The sequence below is a fragment of the Anastrepha ludens genome, chromosome 3, assembly GCF_028408465.1.
Source record: "Anastrepha ludens isolate Willacy chromosome 3, idAnaLude1.1, whole genome shotgun sequence".
NCBI lineage: Eukaryota > Metazoa > Arthropoda > Insecta > Diptera > Tephritidae > Anastrepha > Anastrepha ludens.
This window is the reverse complement of record NC_071499.1, coordinates 94,627,798-94,646,318: the sequence shown is the minus strand read 5'-3', so window position 1 is coordinate 94,646,318 and position 18,521 is coordinate 94,627,798. Positions and strand designations below refer to the sequence as shown.

Sequence of the window (18,521 nt, the reverse complement as noted above, 5' to 3'; positions counted from 1 at the left end):
TGTAAAGGGGTTTACTTTTACTAATTCAGACCTGACGTATGCTTTTATAAAAGGTTTAAACAGATGGATATAAAGGTAAAATGCTTATGAACGATGATAGATTTATTAGTTCTAAATTCCAACTAATAAAGCCTCCTATAGCCGAATAGATTGGTGCGTGACTACCATTCGGAATTCAGAGAGAACGAAGGTTCGAATCTCCGCGAGGCACCAAAATAAAGAAAAAGTTTTTCTAATAGCGGTCGCCCCTCGGCAGACAATGGCAAACCTCTGAGTGTATTTCTGCCATGAAAAAACTCATAAAAAATATTTACCGTTCGGAGTCGGTGAATTCATAGAAAGTAAGGACACACAAAGTAGGACACACAAAAAAAACATTTACATGTATTTTGTATCTGCAATTTTGATCATTCGATTGTCGAATCGTCAATGAGAATATGAACAAACAAATAAGGCAGCAACCCAGAAGCGGGGCACTTTGAAATTCCAACCAGCAAACCACAGGAACCAAAAATCAAATCAACTGCTATAGCGAAGTCATCTTCTGAGGATTGGCCTTGTTATTTTTTGTAATTCTCAAAACTACGTCAGTCTTCTCAATGGGTCGGACATGACATAATGTGAAATCAAAAAATATGGAATACATACTTACGTATGACTGCCACGACTGGCTTTACAGTAGGCCATTCGATCAACCCAATTTTTAAGCACACTTTCGATTGTTTGGGCTCCAATTCCATGAATGGCAACTTCGATTTCGTGTTTTAAAGCATCAATCGTCTCTGGATGGTTCGCATAGCATTTGTCCTTAACGGATCCCCACAAAAAATAGTCCAACGGGCTTAAATCACAGCTCCGAGGCGGCCAATCGATATCGGAATTTCGTCTGATTATTCGGTATTCAAAAACGGTAGCCAAAAGTTCGAGTGTAACTTTGGCAGTGTGACAAGTTGCACCGTCCTGTTGAAACCAAATGTCGTCCATGTCATCCTCTTCAATTTTTGGAAACAACTCGTTGATCATGTCACGGTAACGCTCGCCATTTACTGTAACCGCGGCTCCTCGCTCATTTTCGAAAAAAACAAAAATGTAAAGTGTGGATTTTCTGAGCCCCAAATCCGACAATTTTGCTTATTGACGTAGCCATCGATGTGAAAATCAGATAAGAAGAAGACTCACCATTTTGGAAATAGGTTTTCAATATTTCCCAATTTTGTTCAAGCGTATAGCGTCCCATTTCGTAAATGTCAAACCTTTAAGTAAATTATGAACACATTTCACATGTCATTTGTGTTACCATTCTCAAAAAAATAGGTGGTTCTAAAAGCAAACGCTATATGGCCCACCCTGTATAAGCGATCTACTTTTTCGTGCTTAACTCCCAATCCGTAAATAAAAAGCGAAATTACCCATACAAAATTTCTCTCCCCAAATCTGAGATTATAAAATAATCCTAGATTATTACCACACTTTTTTAAATACAACCCTGTATTTTCGATAATTATTTTTACGAATGTAAGGAGACACGTCAAGTAAAAACTAAATAAAATGGTCGCCGGCAAAAAAAGCAGGTTTGTAAACCTAATTCTATTAAAATTTTTCTTAAATATTATTAATTTTACAGAAAAAAGCCTGTGTTCATAGACACGTTGGCCTGTTATTGCTTATTACAAAATGTAATATCGAATTTTGCATGCGAATTGTTGCCATAATTTTTTGCAACCTCAGTAATCCTCCTTGTGCTGTCTATTACTAGCAACCAATTGCGCAATTAAATTAGATATTCTTTCTCCTTGTCTTTTCCTCATATCGTTAATAATAATTAAATAAGCTAAAACTCCAAAATATTCCACCAAAGCAATTTCTATGTAGAAAGACCTTTTAACCCAATATTGACAGCTGAGTGCTAATTTTGCCATATGTGAACGGGTAGATTAGTTTTGTGGATTTATTGCTAATTACTGCATATGTGAACGTGCTTTAAGTAACGATGCCGCGGCATGTGCATCCTTCTGTATTCTCACAAACGTTGATCCCCAAATCCTTTAAATATCACCATATTTGAAACGCAATACTAGATCGTGATATTTATTGACCGTGTAGCGTGAAATATTGATGCATAGTGATCGGGATCGCAAAATATTTAAACATTTTTAACATAGAGAGCAAATTTATTTAGCCATCCGTGTCGACGATGACAAACAAAGTCATTTTAACATTAGAAAGTCTTTTACTTTTCCAACTACACAGCACAAAAATTATGTTCATACTAAAGCGATTATTATTGAACGTATTGGAAACATTGCGAGTGGAATATCGATTTTTTTTCAATCCAAATATCGGGACAAACCAGTATTAGCGGACGCCTAAGAATTTTATATTAGTTGCGTTCGCGAAGCTAATAATTTTGAGATAGATTTATTTTATTTTAACAAACCTTATGTAAAAAAAAAAAATCATCATACAAACTAGAAAACGCTGACCGGCTTAGTTATTTGGCCTTTGCGTACACAAAACTCCAGCAAATTGAGAAAGCAAAGTGATATTTCAATTTGAAGGGAAGCTAATAGTTTCTGCAGGAAAAATATTTACCAGCAGGAAACAAAGCTGATCGTTACCAATTAAGCAAATCAGAACATTTCATTTGTCTTCAAAGAAGGTTAATATGCAGACTTTCCCTTTCCTACTATCATGAATAAAATTTTCAAGGAATTTTTTCTCTTTTCCCTTCCCACTTATCAGAAACGAACTTCGAAAGCGGGATATTGTATCCAGGTAAAAATGTAGGCATCATGAATGCCATTAAATTAATTAATTATTTGAATGGAACCTAATACAAAAATGTAAGTAATTCCCTTCTTAAATCTAATTCGTTTAAATATAAATGTTTCATTTTCTATTTATAGTTGTAGAAAAAAAAGAAACATGTAGGAATTACAAATTTTATTAACTTTAATGAAAGCCAAACCTGATAAAGCTCGTGACTTCATAAATTCAACAAAGAAGAAGCTAGTCGATTGTGGCGGGACACTGAGAACTAAACACAGCAGGTCTGCTGGTTTGCAGATTTTTCAAATTAATCAATTTCTGCGTTTTTCTTTTTAGTCCAAGGCACTGGTGGTCCATCCATTTTCTCCAACCTAAAAGCTTGAATCTGATGAAAATAAAGGGTTGTCGTCTTCGAGTGCATCTATTAGGGTGCAAGGAGCACATGTAGATGCGTTTAACTCTGTTCAGTATAGAGTTTTATAATCCGTGCAACTATAATAAAATTTAGTGAAAGTTTGAAGTTGCTAAGAATTCTCGTTGAATTTTGGTAAAGTACATATTTCGGAGCAAATGCCCAACTCTGCCAGAGAAAAAAATGTATAATATAGGGTGGGCCATGTTAAATATTGAATTGACTATAAAAAAAAACTACTCAACTTTTTTTTTTATTTTGAAGATTGAACATTGAACATTATCATTTATGAATTAAAAATAATATCGTTCAAATTACTGCTCTTATTAAGAAGCTAATTCTTCCACTACTATTCTAAAATCTTTGATATTCCCGGAGAACAAACAAACAGAAACCCGGGAGTATTCAGAATAGAGTTGATAAAGAATCTACTTATACTCGTAGATATGGAAGAAGTAAATTTTCTTTTAGACTCTACAGAATGAAACTCCATTTTTTATTTCACCTATAATTATCTCAATTCCAATAAAATAACAACAGTTTGTGAAATTTGATTATTCTAAATATCGTCCCCTTAGTATTAAAATAGCCTATAAATTTTTTTGATGTTTTGAGAAAATGAATTTCAAACTTTTTGTCGAAAATAGCTCTCACTCAAATCTCGTTATGTCTGTAAATATTTATTATTTTTTGACTGACGTTTTGACCCACTTTGTGGAACTAGAATTTGACAAAATTTTGACCACATATAAAATCGACGATGGAGAATCCAAAAATTCAATAAAAAAATAATAGCCTAGCACATAGGCTATTGTTATACTAAGGGGACGATATGTTTCTCTTTGAGAAAGATCAGAAAACAATTCGACAGAATTTCATATCAGGATAGAATTTACTCGAAAATTAGCCGAGCAACCGAATTTTAGAAGTAGCTGTGCTTTAAGGTTTTCAGAAGCGATTTTTGAATTTCCATAATACATTTGTTAAAAACGAGGCAGGTGTTAAAAATTTCAACTCGATGCCGAGGTGCTGAATTAGTACAACTTCAGGGCAAACGAAAATACTTTTAAATATGCCCATATATTTGCATTTATTTTTAAAAAACCTCAACTTTGTCGAGCCTTTCAGTACTTCTGATGTCATAAAATATAATCAGCAGAATTTGCACTTAATTTATAAATTTTTGTCGTTTGGTTAAGCGTTAATAGATGAGTATTCCTTCCAAAATGAAAACTTCATATATGTTTTATATAATATTTATATAGAATTTCATAGTTTACAAGTAATTGTAATTGTACAAGTAGTTTACAAGTAACAAATAAGTTCATTTATGTTTCTTTATTACTTATAATCTATTTGCAAAGAGCAAACATTATGTTTCTTCCTTTGCTTAGATTTTCTGGTTGTACTAAAAAATTGTATGAAAACAGTTCGGATCAACTGTACACACAGCTGATTACTTCACTTCAGACACCCAACTGACATTTCATGTTTCTGTTTTCTGTTCATGTGTAGCGCAAGCAGCATCTAATAAAGTGTAAGCAATTGTAAAAATCTTTTAATATATACATAAACCTTATTTTTAATGTTGCTTTTTAAATAATAGCAATTCATTATTAAATCTGTCCTGTAAAATACAGCAAACATTTGCAGTCAAGCTCTAAAAACTCTTTGTGAACGGACTTACGTAATTTTCATTGCTGACATCTTTCCTTTCAGGTGTTATGACTGTTGCCCGCTTTGCGAGAAAGTACGGAGCTGTTATATTCTTCCCCACATTTACTGTGACAACAATTTTGGCCGACTGGACGCACACTCAAGCCTGGAAAAAACAACAACGCAAACTTGCGAAGGAAAGTGAATTGTTAACGGATTAGAAATACAGCATAACCAACAGCAAGATGCTTGGCTCAGGCAAAAACTACATTCTGGGTGTGCTACCCATTATTGGTTTTGCAATTGGGCATTTCCTTGATAAAAAGGAAACCGAACGTATGACTTTGTTTCGAGATAAAAGCGCGCTCTTCGGCCGCCCGGAAGGCTCCGAGGGCAGGGCCCCATCTTGGTAATGATTTTTTTTTTTAATGGAATATAAGTGAAGAATGTCTATTTGAGGTACCATTTAAAATAATGTGAAATAAGCGAACTTGTATGGTAAATAAATACAAATGGTATAAACGAAACACGTGCACTGTTATCAATGCTAAATGGAGCCGGTTGAAATTGGAGAAAAATGCCATCATAATTATATTTGCTAAAAAATGATACGCATATATTGAGCAATGGCGTTAAAGCTAAAGCTAAGGTCATTTACTAATATTGGAATTCCTAAAAATATTAAAGATTAAAAAAAGCAAATTTACAGGGGTAAATTAAGTTAGTTTACGCTGTAAATTCAATGAAAGCATTGACTGTTTGTTTGTTCGCATGTACAGGCTTAAGCAGTACGGTTGAAGTTATGTGTTTCTCTTACTGGGACTTCTTTGCACTTCTGCACCTTCGTGTCCCTTTTGTTAGACGTTATCAAAACCTCGTTAGATAGAAAAAGTTAAGTTGAGGCACTAAAGCCAATTTTCCGAGAACGAAATTAAATTTGGGGTTTATAAAATCCGTAAGCAACAGCTCTTTTTGAATAGTTTCCAAAGACTTTAAGAAGGCGCACTTGATCAGTTATATACAAGTGAGAGTTGGTTCTACGTCACCCGAACGACCCGGAATTATATCCGATCTAGGACTGCCCTTCAGCAACATTGCCAAACCTTATATATTTATACTGCTATAACAACAACATAAACATATATATAAGTGCCAGGATATATAAAGCTTTCATATAAATCATTATTAGCTCACAAATTTATATGTCCATAAATTCTTTGGAACGAAGATTTAGTGTGCTTAATAAAATGAGCAGCAGGAATTTCTTTGGTAGTTATTATTAGACATCGAAATTCTTTGAAATTGGATATTTTTGGTTATCATCCAAGACGTATGGGACAGAAACCCGTTTCATGGAAAATAAAGGAGACATATGTGCGTATTTGCATGTATTTAGCGAATTATTTGAATCTATTTTACATGTTTCATCCAAATTTTATCCAAAGAGTTCCATAAAAAATCTGCCCGTTTGCAGAGAAGTGAACAAATTTAGTTTTGCAATGAAAATGGCATTGCTAAAATCTGTTGCCAGAATTTTCATTTATAAAGAAATTATGGTTAATGGCCCTTGCTACCAAACCTAGTGCCAACACGATGGAGTAATTGATTGAACACTCTTTTTTATGTCACCAATTTTGTTAAAAATATTCTAACAGAAGCAAGAGCATCGAGGAATTAGAAACAAAAGAAATGCGGCTAAACGAGTCGGTAAAAATTGTTTTGGAATTGCGGCCGTTTCCTGGATAATGCCCCTAAAGAATATGCAAAACTATGAAAGAAACTCTCCGAGGTTTTAGCAAAAAACCCTTTTTCCCCGATCTTCGAAACTTTGATTTTACTTTAAACAATCTTTAAGATTACTCTATTTCAATATCGTTGAACCAAAAATTTTGATCCAATAACTTCTTATGAAGTTAAGAGATAAAATTCATTATTTGAAGTATTTTTTTAAATGATATTATAAAAACCAAAGGTTTACTGTAGAAATTTTAGAAAAAGTAGTAGTAGTAATAGTGTACTGTAATACAAAATCCAATTTTGAACTTATTAAACCAAATACGTATGTGAACATTAAATGTTTGTTAGAACATTACAATTTTTGCTAAATGTGCATGTACTATAAAATAACCAGTAAAACAGATAAAAGAATAAAACGCATATTTAAATAAACGGAGAGGTTTAAGTTAAATTAATATATCAAATGATTCTGTGGGAGATTGCTCTTTACATAAATATTGTTTGCACGATATACAGAATACAATACACCATCCATCGCAGACAAATAGCTGGCTGTGTAGTCCGTCAGATGATTTTTTTAAATAGAATTTTAATGCTTTAATGGGACCTGAAAACATATCAAAGCAGATTTTTGGCATCGATTATACTAATTTCAGCATACGGCGTAAGTAAGCCTTTATAATACATATAAGTAGATTATCTACTTGTTCGTGCTTAACTCCCAATCCGTAATTAAAAAGCGAGATTACCCATACAAAATTTCTCTCCCGAAATCTGAGATTATAAAATAATCCTAGATTGTCACCAACTTGTTTACATACAACCCTGTATTTTCCGTATTATAGATAATTATTTTTACGATCGTAAAGAGGAGCGTCAAAGTAAAAACTAAAAAATTTGGATGTCGGCAAAGAAAACAGGTTTGGAGACATAATTCTAATAAAAATTTTTTTAGGTATTATTAATTATGCATTAATATAACAGAAAAAAGCGGGTGTCCATAAACGCTTTGTCCCCTTATTACTTATTATAAAATGTAATATCGTATTTCGCATGCGTATTGCTGCCCTAATTTTTTGAAACCTCAGTAAACGTCATTTACGGATTTTCTCCAACTGTTTATTAGTGGTAGCCAATTCCGCAATTAAATTAACTATTTCTTCTCCTTGTCCTTTTCTTCATATCGTTAATAATAATTAAACAAACCAAAATATTCCAGCAAAGCTATTTCTATGAAGAAAAACATTTCAAAGCAGTATTAGCAGCTGATTGTCAATTTTGGAGTTAATCTGCCATATGTGAACGGGTAGATTAATTTTGTGGATTTATTGCTAATTACTGCATATGTGAACGTAATTTTAGAATTAGTTTTGAGACTAATTGCAAATATAATATATAAATATGACTGATTGCAAATATATAAATATGTAAACATATCACCTAAGATCCATTATTTCCTTCCTAACCAATCAAACTAAGGAGAAGTACCATTCAAATTGGCATTTTAACACAACTCTTAACGACTTTTCTTAAAACCCTTTTGTTCAGAATATCAGGACTTGTGAATATTTGATTTCCTTTTTACTTCAGCTTTCCATAATATGTTAAGAAGGTGTTACAAGTGACGAAAATTAGGAAAAGTAGCAGCAAGAGAAGAATTAAACAAATATGTAAGTATATAAGTACATAAATGTATTACCCGTTGGACATAAATATGTGCTTAAAAGGTTAAGAACCCATACACAAATATTTTGGATATAGCACGCACTGGTTACTTATCTGTGGTCAAAGTTATAGAAAATACCAAGATTTTGTTTAGTTTATAACACTGCTTTAATCCATATTACATATGTATGTGTGAATGTGTATATGGGCACATATGTAAAACTATAATATAGAGATGTAGCGCTGCTGCAGCGTTGTTATACGGTCATAAGCTGGACCATTGCCACAAGCGCATTGCAATTTTGACCAGAGCATCCAAATTCTTTCGTCTCAACCTTTCACAAGTGCCTTCTGATTTATGACCTGCAGCCCGCAAACCAGCCGTTAGTGCCTCAAATAAAACTTGTTTGTGCGTATATATATGCATGTGTGCATGAATATACGAATATATGTGTATTGGCAGTACTGGCCAATACTTAAGAACCCCTTTAGAAATTTTTTCAACATATCATACAAACATATGTATGTAGAAAATTCTAAATGAAATCTATGTATGTTATTAAATTATATGTACTAAATTTTTTATGGGGTTCCATGGGTTTCGTCGGGTAAAAAAGGCCTATTTTCAATATTTTTTTCTCTATGTAAAAAATTATTTATTTAATTCAAACTTTTTTCTCTCTTATAGATACATATTTAAAGAATAATTTCTGAAATTTTCAAAAAAAAACTTAAACCTCCTCCATTGTGACGTCATTTCCGGTGACCGCTCGAAAAAAGGTTCGTCCGCGTTGTCAGCATAACTCCTGACAGGATCATCAAAAATGAAAAAAACAAAAATAAGTGCTTTAGTTAAGGCCATAAACTCGTGCTTGAACGAAATAAAAAAGAAAAAAAAGTAAAAATTGGAGTTTTGGTAGACATTTTTCCAAAAAAATTAAAATCTCGGTCAAATTTGCTTGACATTTTGTTTTTTTTAAATAGTTTTATTTGAAAAAAAAAAAAAAAATCCTTCGTTCAAGCACGAGTAAATTGTATTTCGAACACCTGTGTAAAATTTCATCAAGATCGGTTTAGTAGTTTTCGAACATTTGACAACCGACTTTGAAAACACAGTTCCGAGAAAAACGCGTTTAAAGTTTTGAGTAACAATAAATATGGCTTGGAGCGCACACCTTCCAAAGGCTGCATCTCCGAATTTATTATTCGGATCGACTTGAAAATTTAAGATATTGTAATATACCTGAGATGTTGTAGATTAATTTCTAAGCCAAAGAAAAATCTATCGATTTTTTGATCCAACGAAACCCATGTAACCCCTTAACCAAATGATTGCTATTGGCAAATAAAATTTTTTCAAGACTACTGCTTACAGCCATACATATGTATGTACGTTACTGGTAGAAGCTAAAGCAGAGGTTAATATAAGGATTTCATGCATATAGTAAATGTCAGGTTGACACTCGGTATTTTTCCGGAGCAATTTACGACGGCCGCAGTACCCGAATGGGTTGGTTGTGACTATCATCCGGTAGTGCACAGTCTCGAAATTCCGAGCATGAATCACCAAATGATAGAAAGTTTTTTTCTAATAGCGGTCGGCCCTCGGCAGGCAATGGCAAACCTCGGAGTGTATTTCTCCCATGAAACAGCTCCTCATAAAAAACCATCTGACGTTAGAAGTCGGCTTGAAACTGCAGGTCCCTCCAACATCAAGACGCACACCGCCAAACATGCAATAACCCTTTACTAAGTAAGCACTAATTATATACATTAGGCCGGGTTGATTTGTGGGGAGGCAAAAAAATCGCCTATTGCTCTGTGAAAATCATATTCTAGAGATCAAAATAAGAAACTTTGCCGAAGGAACCATACCTTTAAAACGAATTCTGATGTCCCCCAATTTGGGTCGAACTTTTTAGTTTCTTTTCTCATGTAAAGGCCAAAAATGGTGATATTTTGAAATGATTGTATGGGGAACCCCCCAGGGGAGTTCCAGGGGGTGTGCCACTGGCATGGGGGGATCGGCCGCCCAAAGTTAGTGGAGGTCGGTCATACATTTGGATTCGATTGTAGCACTCTAAATGGGTCAAAGTGGGATTTATCGTTCGACCCAAATTGGGGGACATCAGAATTCGTTTTAGAGGTATGGTTCCCTCGGCAAAGTTTCTTATTTTGATCCCTAGAATACGATTTTCACAGAGCAATGAGCGATTTTCAAATCGACCCGCCCTAATATACATATACATATATTTTACTGAAGAAACTTGAAAAGGATATGTAAGGATATGCATATGTGCGGTATCATTTGATGTAGGCAATTTTCGTTTTTATTCTTATAAGTTTTCGAGCCACAAATTGCCTTAAAGTTTTCTATAAGATAAGAACAATGGAAAGAGCAAGTATTTTAGTCTATTATAAAACTGAGTAATTCATAGCTTTTCTCTCGAATGCAATAGCTCTTGCTTAAAAAATGTTATTGTGTGCCACATATCATTAAAAATTTAATGTATGTAGATGAAGAAATATATTTTAAAAGAGAGACTCCAACAGGACAACTATCCAAAAAAATGTCTGTAAAGTGTGGAAAGCCTAGCTTCAGAGCAATAAAAAAAGTTCTTTATTAGCCTACCCAATTTCCTGACCTCTTGAAAATCAACATGGAGTGAGAAGCTTTGGAAATAGTAGTAAATTAGTAGTAAACTATGTAATCTTTATATAATCCCCTTGTCTCTATAACACAGATGTTTATCACTTAGCATATTTTACTCTCTTATTCAGTTTCATTTAATTTTATCTCTTACTTGAACCATGGAATAACAATATCATGGAGCCACAATCTCAGCACTCAATGTACCACTCGCTCGCAAAGTTCGAAATTGACAATCGAACGAATGGATGTACATTGGCAACGTAAAAAGTAAATGTTGGAAAATAACTCTTATTGGTAACGGAAAAAGTATTTTTCATCTAATAACTATAATGAAACAACTTCTTCGTTAAAATTCAGAATTTGGGATAGTTTTCAATTTGTAATATCGAGTTAACTGTTATTTTTGGTCCATGAAAAATATTTCCTGATGGGGTGCTAAAGTACTGGCCAACACTGTATATGTCCACATACCTATACATATGTATATATAAATGTAGACATCTATGTGTGCATATTCAATTTCGAATTGGATTTCCTAACGAGCCTCGTCCTCTTCGACAAGTAACGTTCGCTTCCCTTGTGTTGAAACGTGAACTACACAGTTGGTATTGAGAGAATAGGTCGAAAGTGCAACAATAATAACAACGCAAAATAATTGTTTAGAATTCGTGACGATGGTTCAAAGGATGAGAAAGATGAGCATATTTTACTTTAGATACTTGTTTATACGTACAATCACATGTACATACATACGTAGCCAAAAAGACAAATCACGAGTTTAGGTACCTCTAAAATTTTTCGCTCATACCGCGCTTAAGTCAAGATCAAAGTATGCGCCTTGTATATATAAATGTTTCGAAGCTTTCAGAAGAGATTAATATTCATACTAAACGTACATTTTTGCAGCTGGTGATACCTTTTTATTTAAACCTAAATTCTTTTCTGGAAGTTTACTTTAGAAAAAAGTATTTATTCATTTATTTTTATTATTTGGAAAATGTAAACTTTGCTTTTTTTATGCAATATTGAAAGTATTTATTTAACCGCTAATTACAATAATTTATTTACATATGTACATTAAACAAATTTTACAAATCTTAAAGACAAAGGGAACTTATTCCGCATCACAATTTCTAAATTTCTTATAATAGGATTAAACCAATCTCGGCAGGTTTCTGATAAGTTTCGACATTTTATGGTGCGCATCTTCATTTTCCTTGGGGAAGGAAACATTTATTGCTTCATTCTAATCTTTAATATCCGAAGTGCCACGACCTCCGGACTACTTGCACGTTTACATATACATTTGTATTTGTCGCTTAGACAGAGTGCCCGTCACGGCAGCCTATACACATATGCACATATGGTATACAACGTTTTGAATAAATTCTGGAAATAGTTTCAGAATTCTTCATTACCGCTTAAGCAACACTGAGAATTATTTTCTAAACAAGCATTTTCTCGCGACTGCCATTGCTGCGTGTAGTGGAAACCGCACCGGCACTGGCTGCTGCCGCATGCACGCTTGACTGCGAAGGTACCATTAACGAACGCCGGATCTGATGATGACGTCGCAAAGTGGCGCTATGGCGTTCACGAGTGGATTGTCTGAATTTTTGGCGTCCAACGGTGGTGACAGTGTTTGAGGAGAGCCTAGTGTATTGCACAACACCTGTTTGCGCTGCACCAGCGCCGTTTTGACCGGCATTCATTGCGGCCAACATGTCAAAGGCTGCGCGTTTGTGTTCCATAGTCCAAATATTACTAAGCTCGGATGTCTCGCACTTGGCCAGTACCTGGCCGTCACGTGGTGCGAATGGCGTGTGGGCTTTGCCTGTGGATAAACATGGATGCGGAAGTTGGTTACTGTTTTTGTTTATTATTGAATCACTAGCATTTCCAATATGGTTGCTGCTGTCTGGCTTTGATGAGTCTTTGCTACTCCGATGTAGACCAAATATGGTGGATAATATTGAGCGGCGTCGTGTTTGTGTAGGTTTTGCTACCGCTTTTGTTGTAGAGTTGGTGACGATCCCACTATCAACTGAATCCCGACTATCCTTGCTGGAAACGCTGCTTTGAAGTTGTGTAGGCTGGTCTTTAGTGTTCACCTTTGTCGATTTCACATTCATCACTTGAGCAGTGTCGATAGGAATATTTTCGATATTATAATTTATAAACTTTTTCGGTGACTGGAAGGTAACCCGACGAAGGGTAGGAAGCGACTTGGCGAAGGGCAAACTTAGCTTTGCTATTGTAGGTGATTCCAATTGGGTGTCATCGATGCTGCAATAAGTTCCGTCATGTTTGTTAATGCTGGACTTTCGGGGCGGTATCGGAGGAGGCGCAGAGATTTGAGCGCTTCGACTTTCTGCTGCAATACGAGTCGCTTCAGCGGTCACGGCTTTTTCCTTCACTTCCAATTCCAGTTCTCGTTTATGTAACGTAATTTCTAACTGTTGCAACCGCTTTTCTCTCTCATTTAATTCCTGCGTGCGCGTATCTAAGCTGAGCCCTCTTTGTTGCAACAGAGACTCCTGTGCACGTATTGCACGTAAGCGTTCTTGTAGAGCCTCATTAAAGACATTCTCCGTTATCATGGCAGGACATTTGAGCTCATCCATGGTCGATTTGGCTGGCACCCGCGTATGTGAATATGGCTTCGGAGGTGGTATTGGTGGTCTCAGTGTTGTCTCATCATTTACGCCCATATAGTATTCGTGCTTTATACTTTCATAGAGCTCAGGATCCGATCGCTGTAGCATACATGTAGGATGCAAAGGACGTTTGACAGAAGAAAAGAGTTCGGCGCGTAAGTCAGGTGTAAAGCCACCGCTTAAACGGCGTTGTCCATATTCGACATTAAAACTGTTTTGTTCCGTATACATAGTGCTGGAAAGATCTATAAAGGGGCTGTATTGTAGCTTACAACAGACATCGGGTTTTTCTTCATAAACAAAAAAATCGGGCTCAGCTTTTATCAACGTTGGAAATTCGTTACCTAGTTCGGTTATGTTACGCACAACGGTTGGGTGACGTGTTATCACTTCAATGCTGGGACGCTGCTCAGAATCCACCGAGAGCATATACGCAATAATCTCCTGTAGATCGCTAGAGTACACAAAAGGTAGATGACTGAATTTTCCATTGGAAATATTTGAAGAAAGCTCATCGAATTTTGGTGCCTGAAAGGGTGTACGCAAGGCGCACATTTCGTAGGCAAGGCAACCCATAGCCCATACATCCGACTTGCGATCATACTTCGAGCCCTTAACGATTTCCGGACTCATATAGTACGGCGTGCCGACAAAAGTGGCAGTGAAATCCTGATTCTTGCGCAGAATACGCGCCAAGCCAAAATCTCCTAGCTTAGCATTACCTTGTGCATCAAGAAATATGTTTGCTGGCTTAATATCGCGATGTAAAATAGTCCCCTTTCTTATCTTGTTGTGACACACCTGCAGCGCTTTACACACCTGAAAGAGTACGCGCCATATATAACGCTCTTCGAAGCGCTTACGTTCCGTGTGTGCGCGATTTATAAGCTGCGCCAGATCGCCACCTTCACAGCACTCCATGACAATAAATATCGACTTAGCCTCATGATTGACCAAATGATGAAAGTATTGCACGATATTAGGATGTTGCAGCTGGCGCAGCACCCGTATCTCCGACACCAACGAAGCTTTTTTAGACTCACTCAACTCATCATAGTCAATACCCTTCCACGCATACAGCTCACCGGTTTGCTTGTCGCGAACTTTGAAGCACGTACCAAAGGTTCCGTTGCCAATGACCGACACAACTTCATAATCTTGCAAAGTTTTATTAGCAAACTTAAAACTGGCATCGCCATCCGTTACCGAATCGTCACTCGCGCTACTGCCGCCACTACTTGTTGTTGCAGACATGTTTGTGCTAATATTGCCTGCGTTTTAAAGCGTTAAAACGGTTATTGCTTATTTTAAGATTCTCCGAATTGCACACCGCTTCGCGCACAAGAAGCATTCGAATGTGAGACTTATTGAGGACTGTGGATATCATCAATTGATCAGTGCTCAACGACCTGTGCAAGAGCACTCGCTGCTCAAAAACCCACAAACGTATGTATGTTGGCAAACGGGTTTGGAAATCTCAGCTTCAACGCTTCTACAACAGATACATGTTCACATTGTAGGCAGAATTTTGCTGCTGCGTGCACTAATCTTGCCATAATCGTGTAACAAACACAGACAACTTCCCGGAAGATTTGCATCGCATGTATGGCGTCCTGTCAACTCTTGTGTAGGTGAGTTTGTGGAAGTATTTTTGTGCGCTCAGGCAGCAGGTACACAAATTTCCTGTTCAAACTAAAGAGTGTTAATGCTGTTCACTCAATCTCTTTGCGGATCATTTCGTGCATTCTCAATTTCCATTTTGGATATAACATGCATGGTTTTTGTGTACAAAACATAAACCGTTGGACGTGATCTTTCAGCAATTGGGCACAGCACGCCTGCCTTTTCAATTAGCATGGTGTGGGATAGCAATAAATTGTTATGCTGGGATTGGTATATCAATTTTCCACATTTCTTTATTTACTTGCTTTCGAAACCTAATTACTGTTGACAATATATGTAGGTATGAATGTAGTTGTTTTTCTTGTTTGCGGTCAGTATATATTATGTGTAAATGTACATATGAATGTACAGTGGCTTACAGAAATATTTTGCATAGTCCCTTGTATGCACACGTTTTACATTTCTTATATGTATCAAGTATATGAATTTACTTTTTTAAATGCTCATTGTGATGGTTGAGCATAAGTAGTCAGTAATGAAACGGTGCAAAGGAAATGATCATTTAGAAAATAAAACACGTAGTGGTCGATCAAAGTTACTGACAGTCAGAGAAGTACGCCAAATATTAAATTAATATTAATAAATATTAATAAATATCTGATGACGACTATTGTAGCAGTATACTCGGGAGTAACAACATACTCGGTCGCGTAGCACGGAAAAAGCCGGTCATATAAAAATAAATAAAGAAAAGCGACTTTTATTCGCCAACACCAATGAAACAAAAGCTTGAATTTTGGAATTTTTGGATTGGATGGCTGTTGGTGTTGTAGCAGTTTACTAGACCCTGTCAGTGCAGTGGACTCACCGATCGTACTCGTCTAACTCATCTAACGGTAGGCTTGGATGATCGTCGTATCGTATGGCGCAGGCTAGTGAAGAACGGCAAAATAAAAACCTTCAATAAACGGAAGAGGTTCTGTCATACTTTGGGTTTGTATGTCAGCTCAGGGAGTCGGAAAACTAGTTTTTATACATACCAAAATGGATGAGCATCTTTATATCCCTATTCTCAAAGAAAATATACATTCCAGATCACAAAAAATGGGTATGTCAAGGAACGAATTTTTATTTCAACCCTATACCGATCCCACACATACAGCATATGATGTTAAAATGTGGATACTTTTTAACAGTATTTGCAAACATCTCCCCAACGTCCTGGCATAAAATATATTGAAAATATTTTAACTTATCTCGAGGATAAAGTACGGGAAAACAAAATTTCATTTAAAAGTAAGGCTGCGCTGCAAGGAATGGGAGAAAATACCCACCGGATTTCGTCCACAGTTGGTAAAATCAATGCCGAGACGCTTAAAGGCTGTTCCCAAAAATAATGGTCTCATACGAAATATTAAACAGCTTGTCTCTAATCAAGTGAACTGCACTGTCTTTATACTCCAATACTAGTCAAAAGCAAAGGCAAAACACTTTTGTGAGTCAAATGGATGGTTGGAGAAATGGCGTAGGCGTCATAATGTGACTTTCAAAAGAATATGTGGGGAATCTTCCGAGGTTAATTTCGAGGATGTGCAGCAATTTAAACAAAAACTACCAAATACTTTATTAGGCTACAGCCCAAAAGATATTTACAACGCGGATGAAACTGGACTATTTTTCAGTACTTTGCCCAATAAAACTCTTGCTCTGAAGAATGAAAAATGCGTGGGCGGTACGTTATCAAAAGAAAGATTAACTGTGCTATTGTGTGCCAATATGGTTGGAGATAAAGAAAAGCCATTGGTTATCGGAAAAGCAGCATGCCCACACGCCTTTAAAAGAGGCAATATCGGAAGTTTGCCAGTGGAATGGAAGTCAAACCGGAAAGCTTGGAAGTCTCGTGAAATTATGTGTGAGTGGCTAGAAATGCTTGATACAAAATGGGCTGCCAGAAGAGAATTTAACCTCGAGATATTAAACTAGGTAACATAAAGTTGATCTTTTTACCTGCTAATACAACATCCGTTTGTCAGCCCCTCGATCAGGGTATAATACAAAATTTTAAGTGACATTACAGATGCCATATAATCAAACATATTTTGACAAAATTAGGAGACATTCCAATGGACAGACTTTCAAAAACTTTTGACATTTTGGAGGCTGTTTTTTTTATTGAATCTTCATGGGACAACGTAACGGCAGAAACAATTAAGAATTGTTTTTCGAAAGCCGGGTTTCAAAAAGCTCCACTTGAATGTTCGGACTTCGAGGCAGAGGATGATATTCCCATATCGACACTAGCGGCTTTGATAAAGATTTTAAATGAAAATCAGCAAGGGCAGTATACAGAAGAGTTTTTGTTAATCGACGAAGTTGTTAATACAGAAGACAATAATAGTTACGTTGTCATTGACGAAATTAATGCTGAAGAATTATCTGACGGAAAAAGCGAAGGCTCAAATCATGTATGTGTCCAGGATGAATGTCAGATCAAGTCATATCCTGAAGCATTAGAACAACTGCGTCGCATTAAACAATTTCTAAGAGACGATATTACTGGATTCCAATACGCCAAGACTTTAGAATGTCATCTTGAAAACCTTTTTCTGAAACATAAACGGGAAAATCTACGACAGACTACGGTATATGAATTTTTGAAGCCTAAAATATAAATATGGTCAATGAAATACGTATGTATATTCAAATGCGTAAATATATTCATTGTTCTCAATATAAAAATGTACATACATACATATATATTTTTCAATAAATATGAAAAAAACTGAACGTACCATAAAAAAACATAAAAAAATTGTTTAAAGAGGTGGGATAGTAATTTTAACTTAGAGTTTTTTTTCAACCCCCATAAGCGGACGAAAATTGTGGAACCGTAAGTGTCCGCTTGTGGGAGGTTTCACTGTATATATATCCAAAAGGATACTATAAGCAATTTGTATATGATAATTTGACGTGCTTATAATCGCTACTCGCTCCCCATATGGTAAGGAAATTAAAGAAAATCCTGTTGAGAACCAAGGGACAATCAACATCATCACGTATATATCAAAAAATATATCCAACCATTTCATAGAAGAGAACAGTACGTATCCTATGGATTCCAGGGCACATAGCAATTAATGGGAACGAAATCGCAGATAAATTAGCCAAGAAAGGGCGAAAGGTAACCTCTTCTCCCTTATTCAGGAAGTAGAGGAGCAGAAGTAAAGACCATACTGGGGCAATCTACCCGAGTTTTCGCAATCAAAATCAATTATAGGTAGCATCAACCTAAACCGATTTACATATTGTATGGAATTATATAAGAATAATTTCAGAATCATCACAGGAA

The 18,521-nt window shown here is 35.8% G+C and overlaps 3 protein-coding genes across 4 annotated transcripts; 2 read left to right on the top strand and 1 right to left on the bottom strand.

Moving 5' to 3' along the window:
* The first annotated feature begins 4,614 nt into the window (after positions 1-4,614).
* Positions 4,615-5,058, top strand: LOC128856633 (uncharacterized). Of its 2 annotated transcripts, none has more exons than XM_054091944.1 (2): positions 4,615-4,718; positions 4,901-5,058. In XM_054091944.1, the coding sequence occupies exon 2, from the start codon at positions 4,906-4,908 to the stop codon at positions 5,056-5,058; it is 153 nt and encodes a 50-aa protein (XP_053947919.1). In that variant the 5' UTR covers positions 4,615-4,718; positions 4,901-4,905. The 2 variants fall into 2 exon arrangements, with proteins under 2 accessions (XP_053947919.1, XP_053947921.1); XM_054091946.1 differs by having other exon boundaries at positions 4,672-4,728.
* Positions 5,059-5,082: 24 nt separating this feature from the next.
* LOC128856632 (NADH dehydrogenase [ubiquinone] 1 beta subcomplex subunit 1) lies at positions 5,083-5,364 on the top strand. Its single transcript, XM_054091943.1, has one exon. It carries the CDS (start codon positions 5,083-5,085, stop codon positions 5,248-5,250), a length of 168 nt encoding a protein of 55 aa, XP_053947918.1. The 3' UTR covers positions 5,251-5,364.
* A 6,528-nt stretch (positions 5,365-11,892) lies between these two features.
* LOC128858504 (uncharacterized) lies at positions 11,893-15,087 on the bottom strand. The gene has a single exon (XM_054094856.1). It carries the CDS (start codon positions 14,801-14,803, stop codon positions 12,338-12,340), a length of 2,466 nt encoding a protein of 821 aa, XP_053950831.1. The 5' UTR covers positions 14,804-15,087; the 3' UTR covers positions 11,893-12,337.
* Positions 15,088-18,521: the final 3,434 nt, after the last annotated feature.

Coding starts and splice junctions, on each gene's coding strand:
- LOC128856633 (XM_054091944.1), top strand. CDS start 4,906: ATGACTGTTGCCCGCTTTGCGAGAAAGTACGGAGCTGTTATATTCTTC.
- LOC128858504 (XM_054094856.1), bottom strand. CDS start 14,803: ATGTCTGCAACAACAAGTAGTGGCGGCAGTAGCGCGAGTGACGATTCG.
- LOC128856632 (XM_054091943.1), top strand. CDS start 5,083: ATGCTTGGCTCAGGCAAAAACTACATTCTGGGTGTGCTACCCATTATT.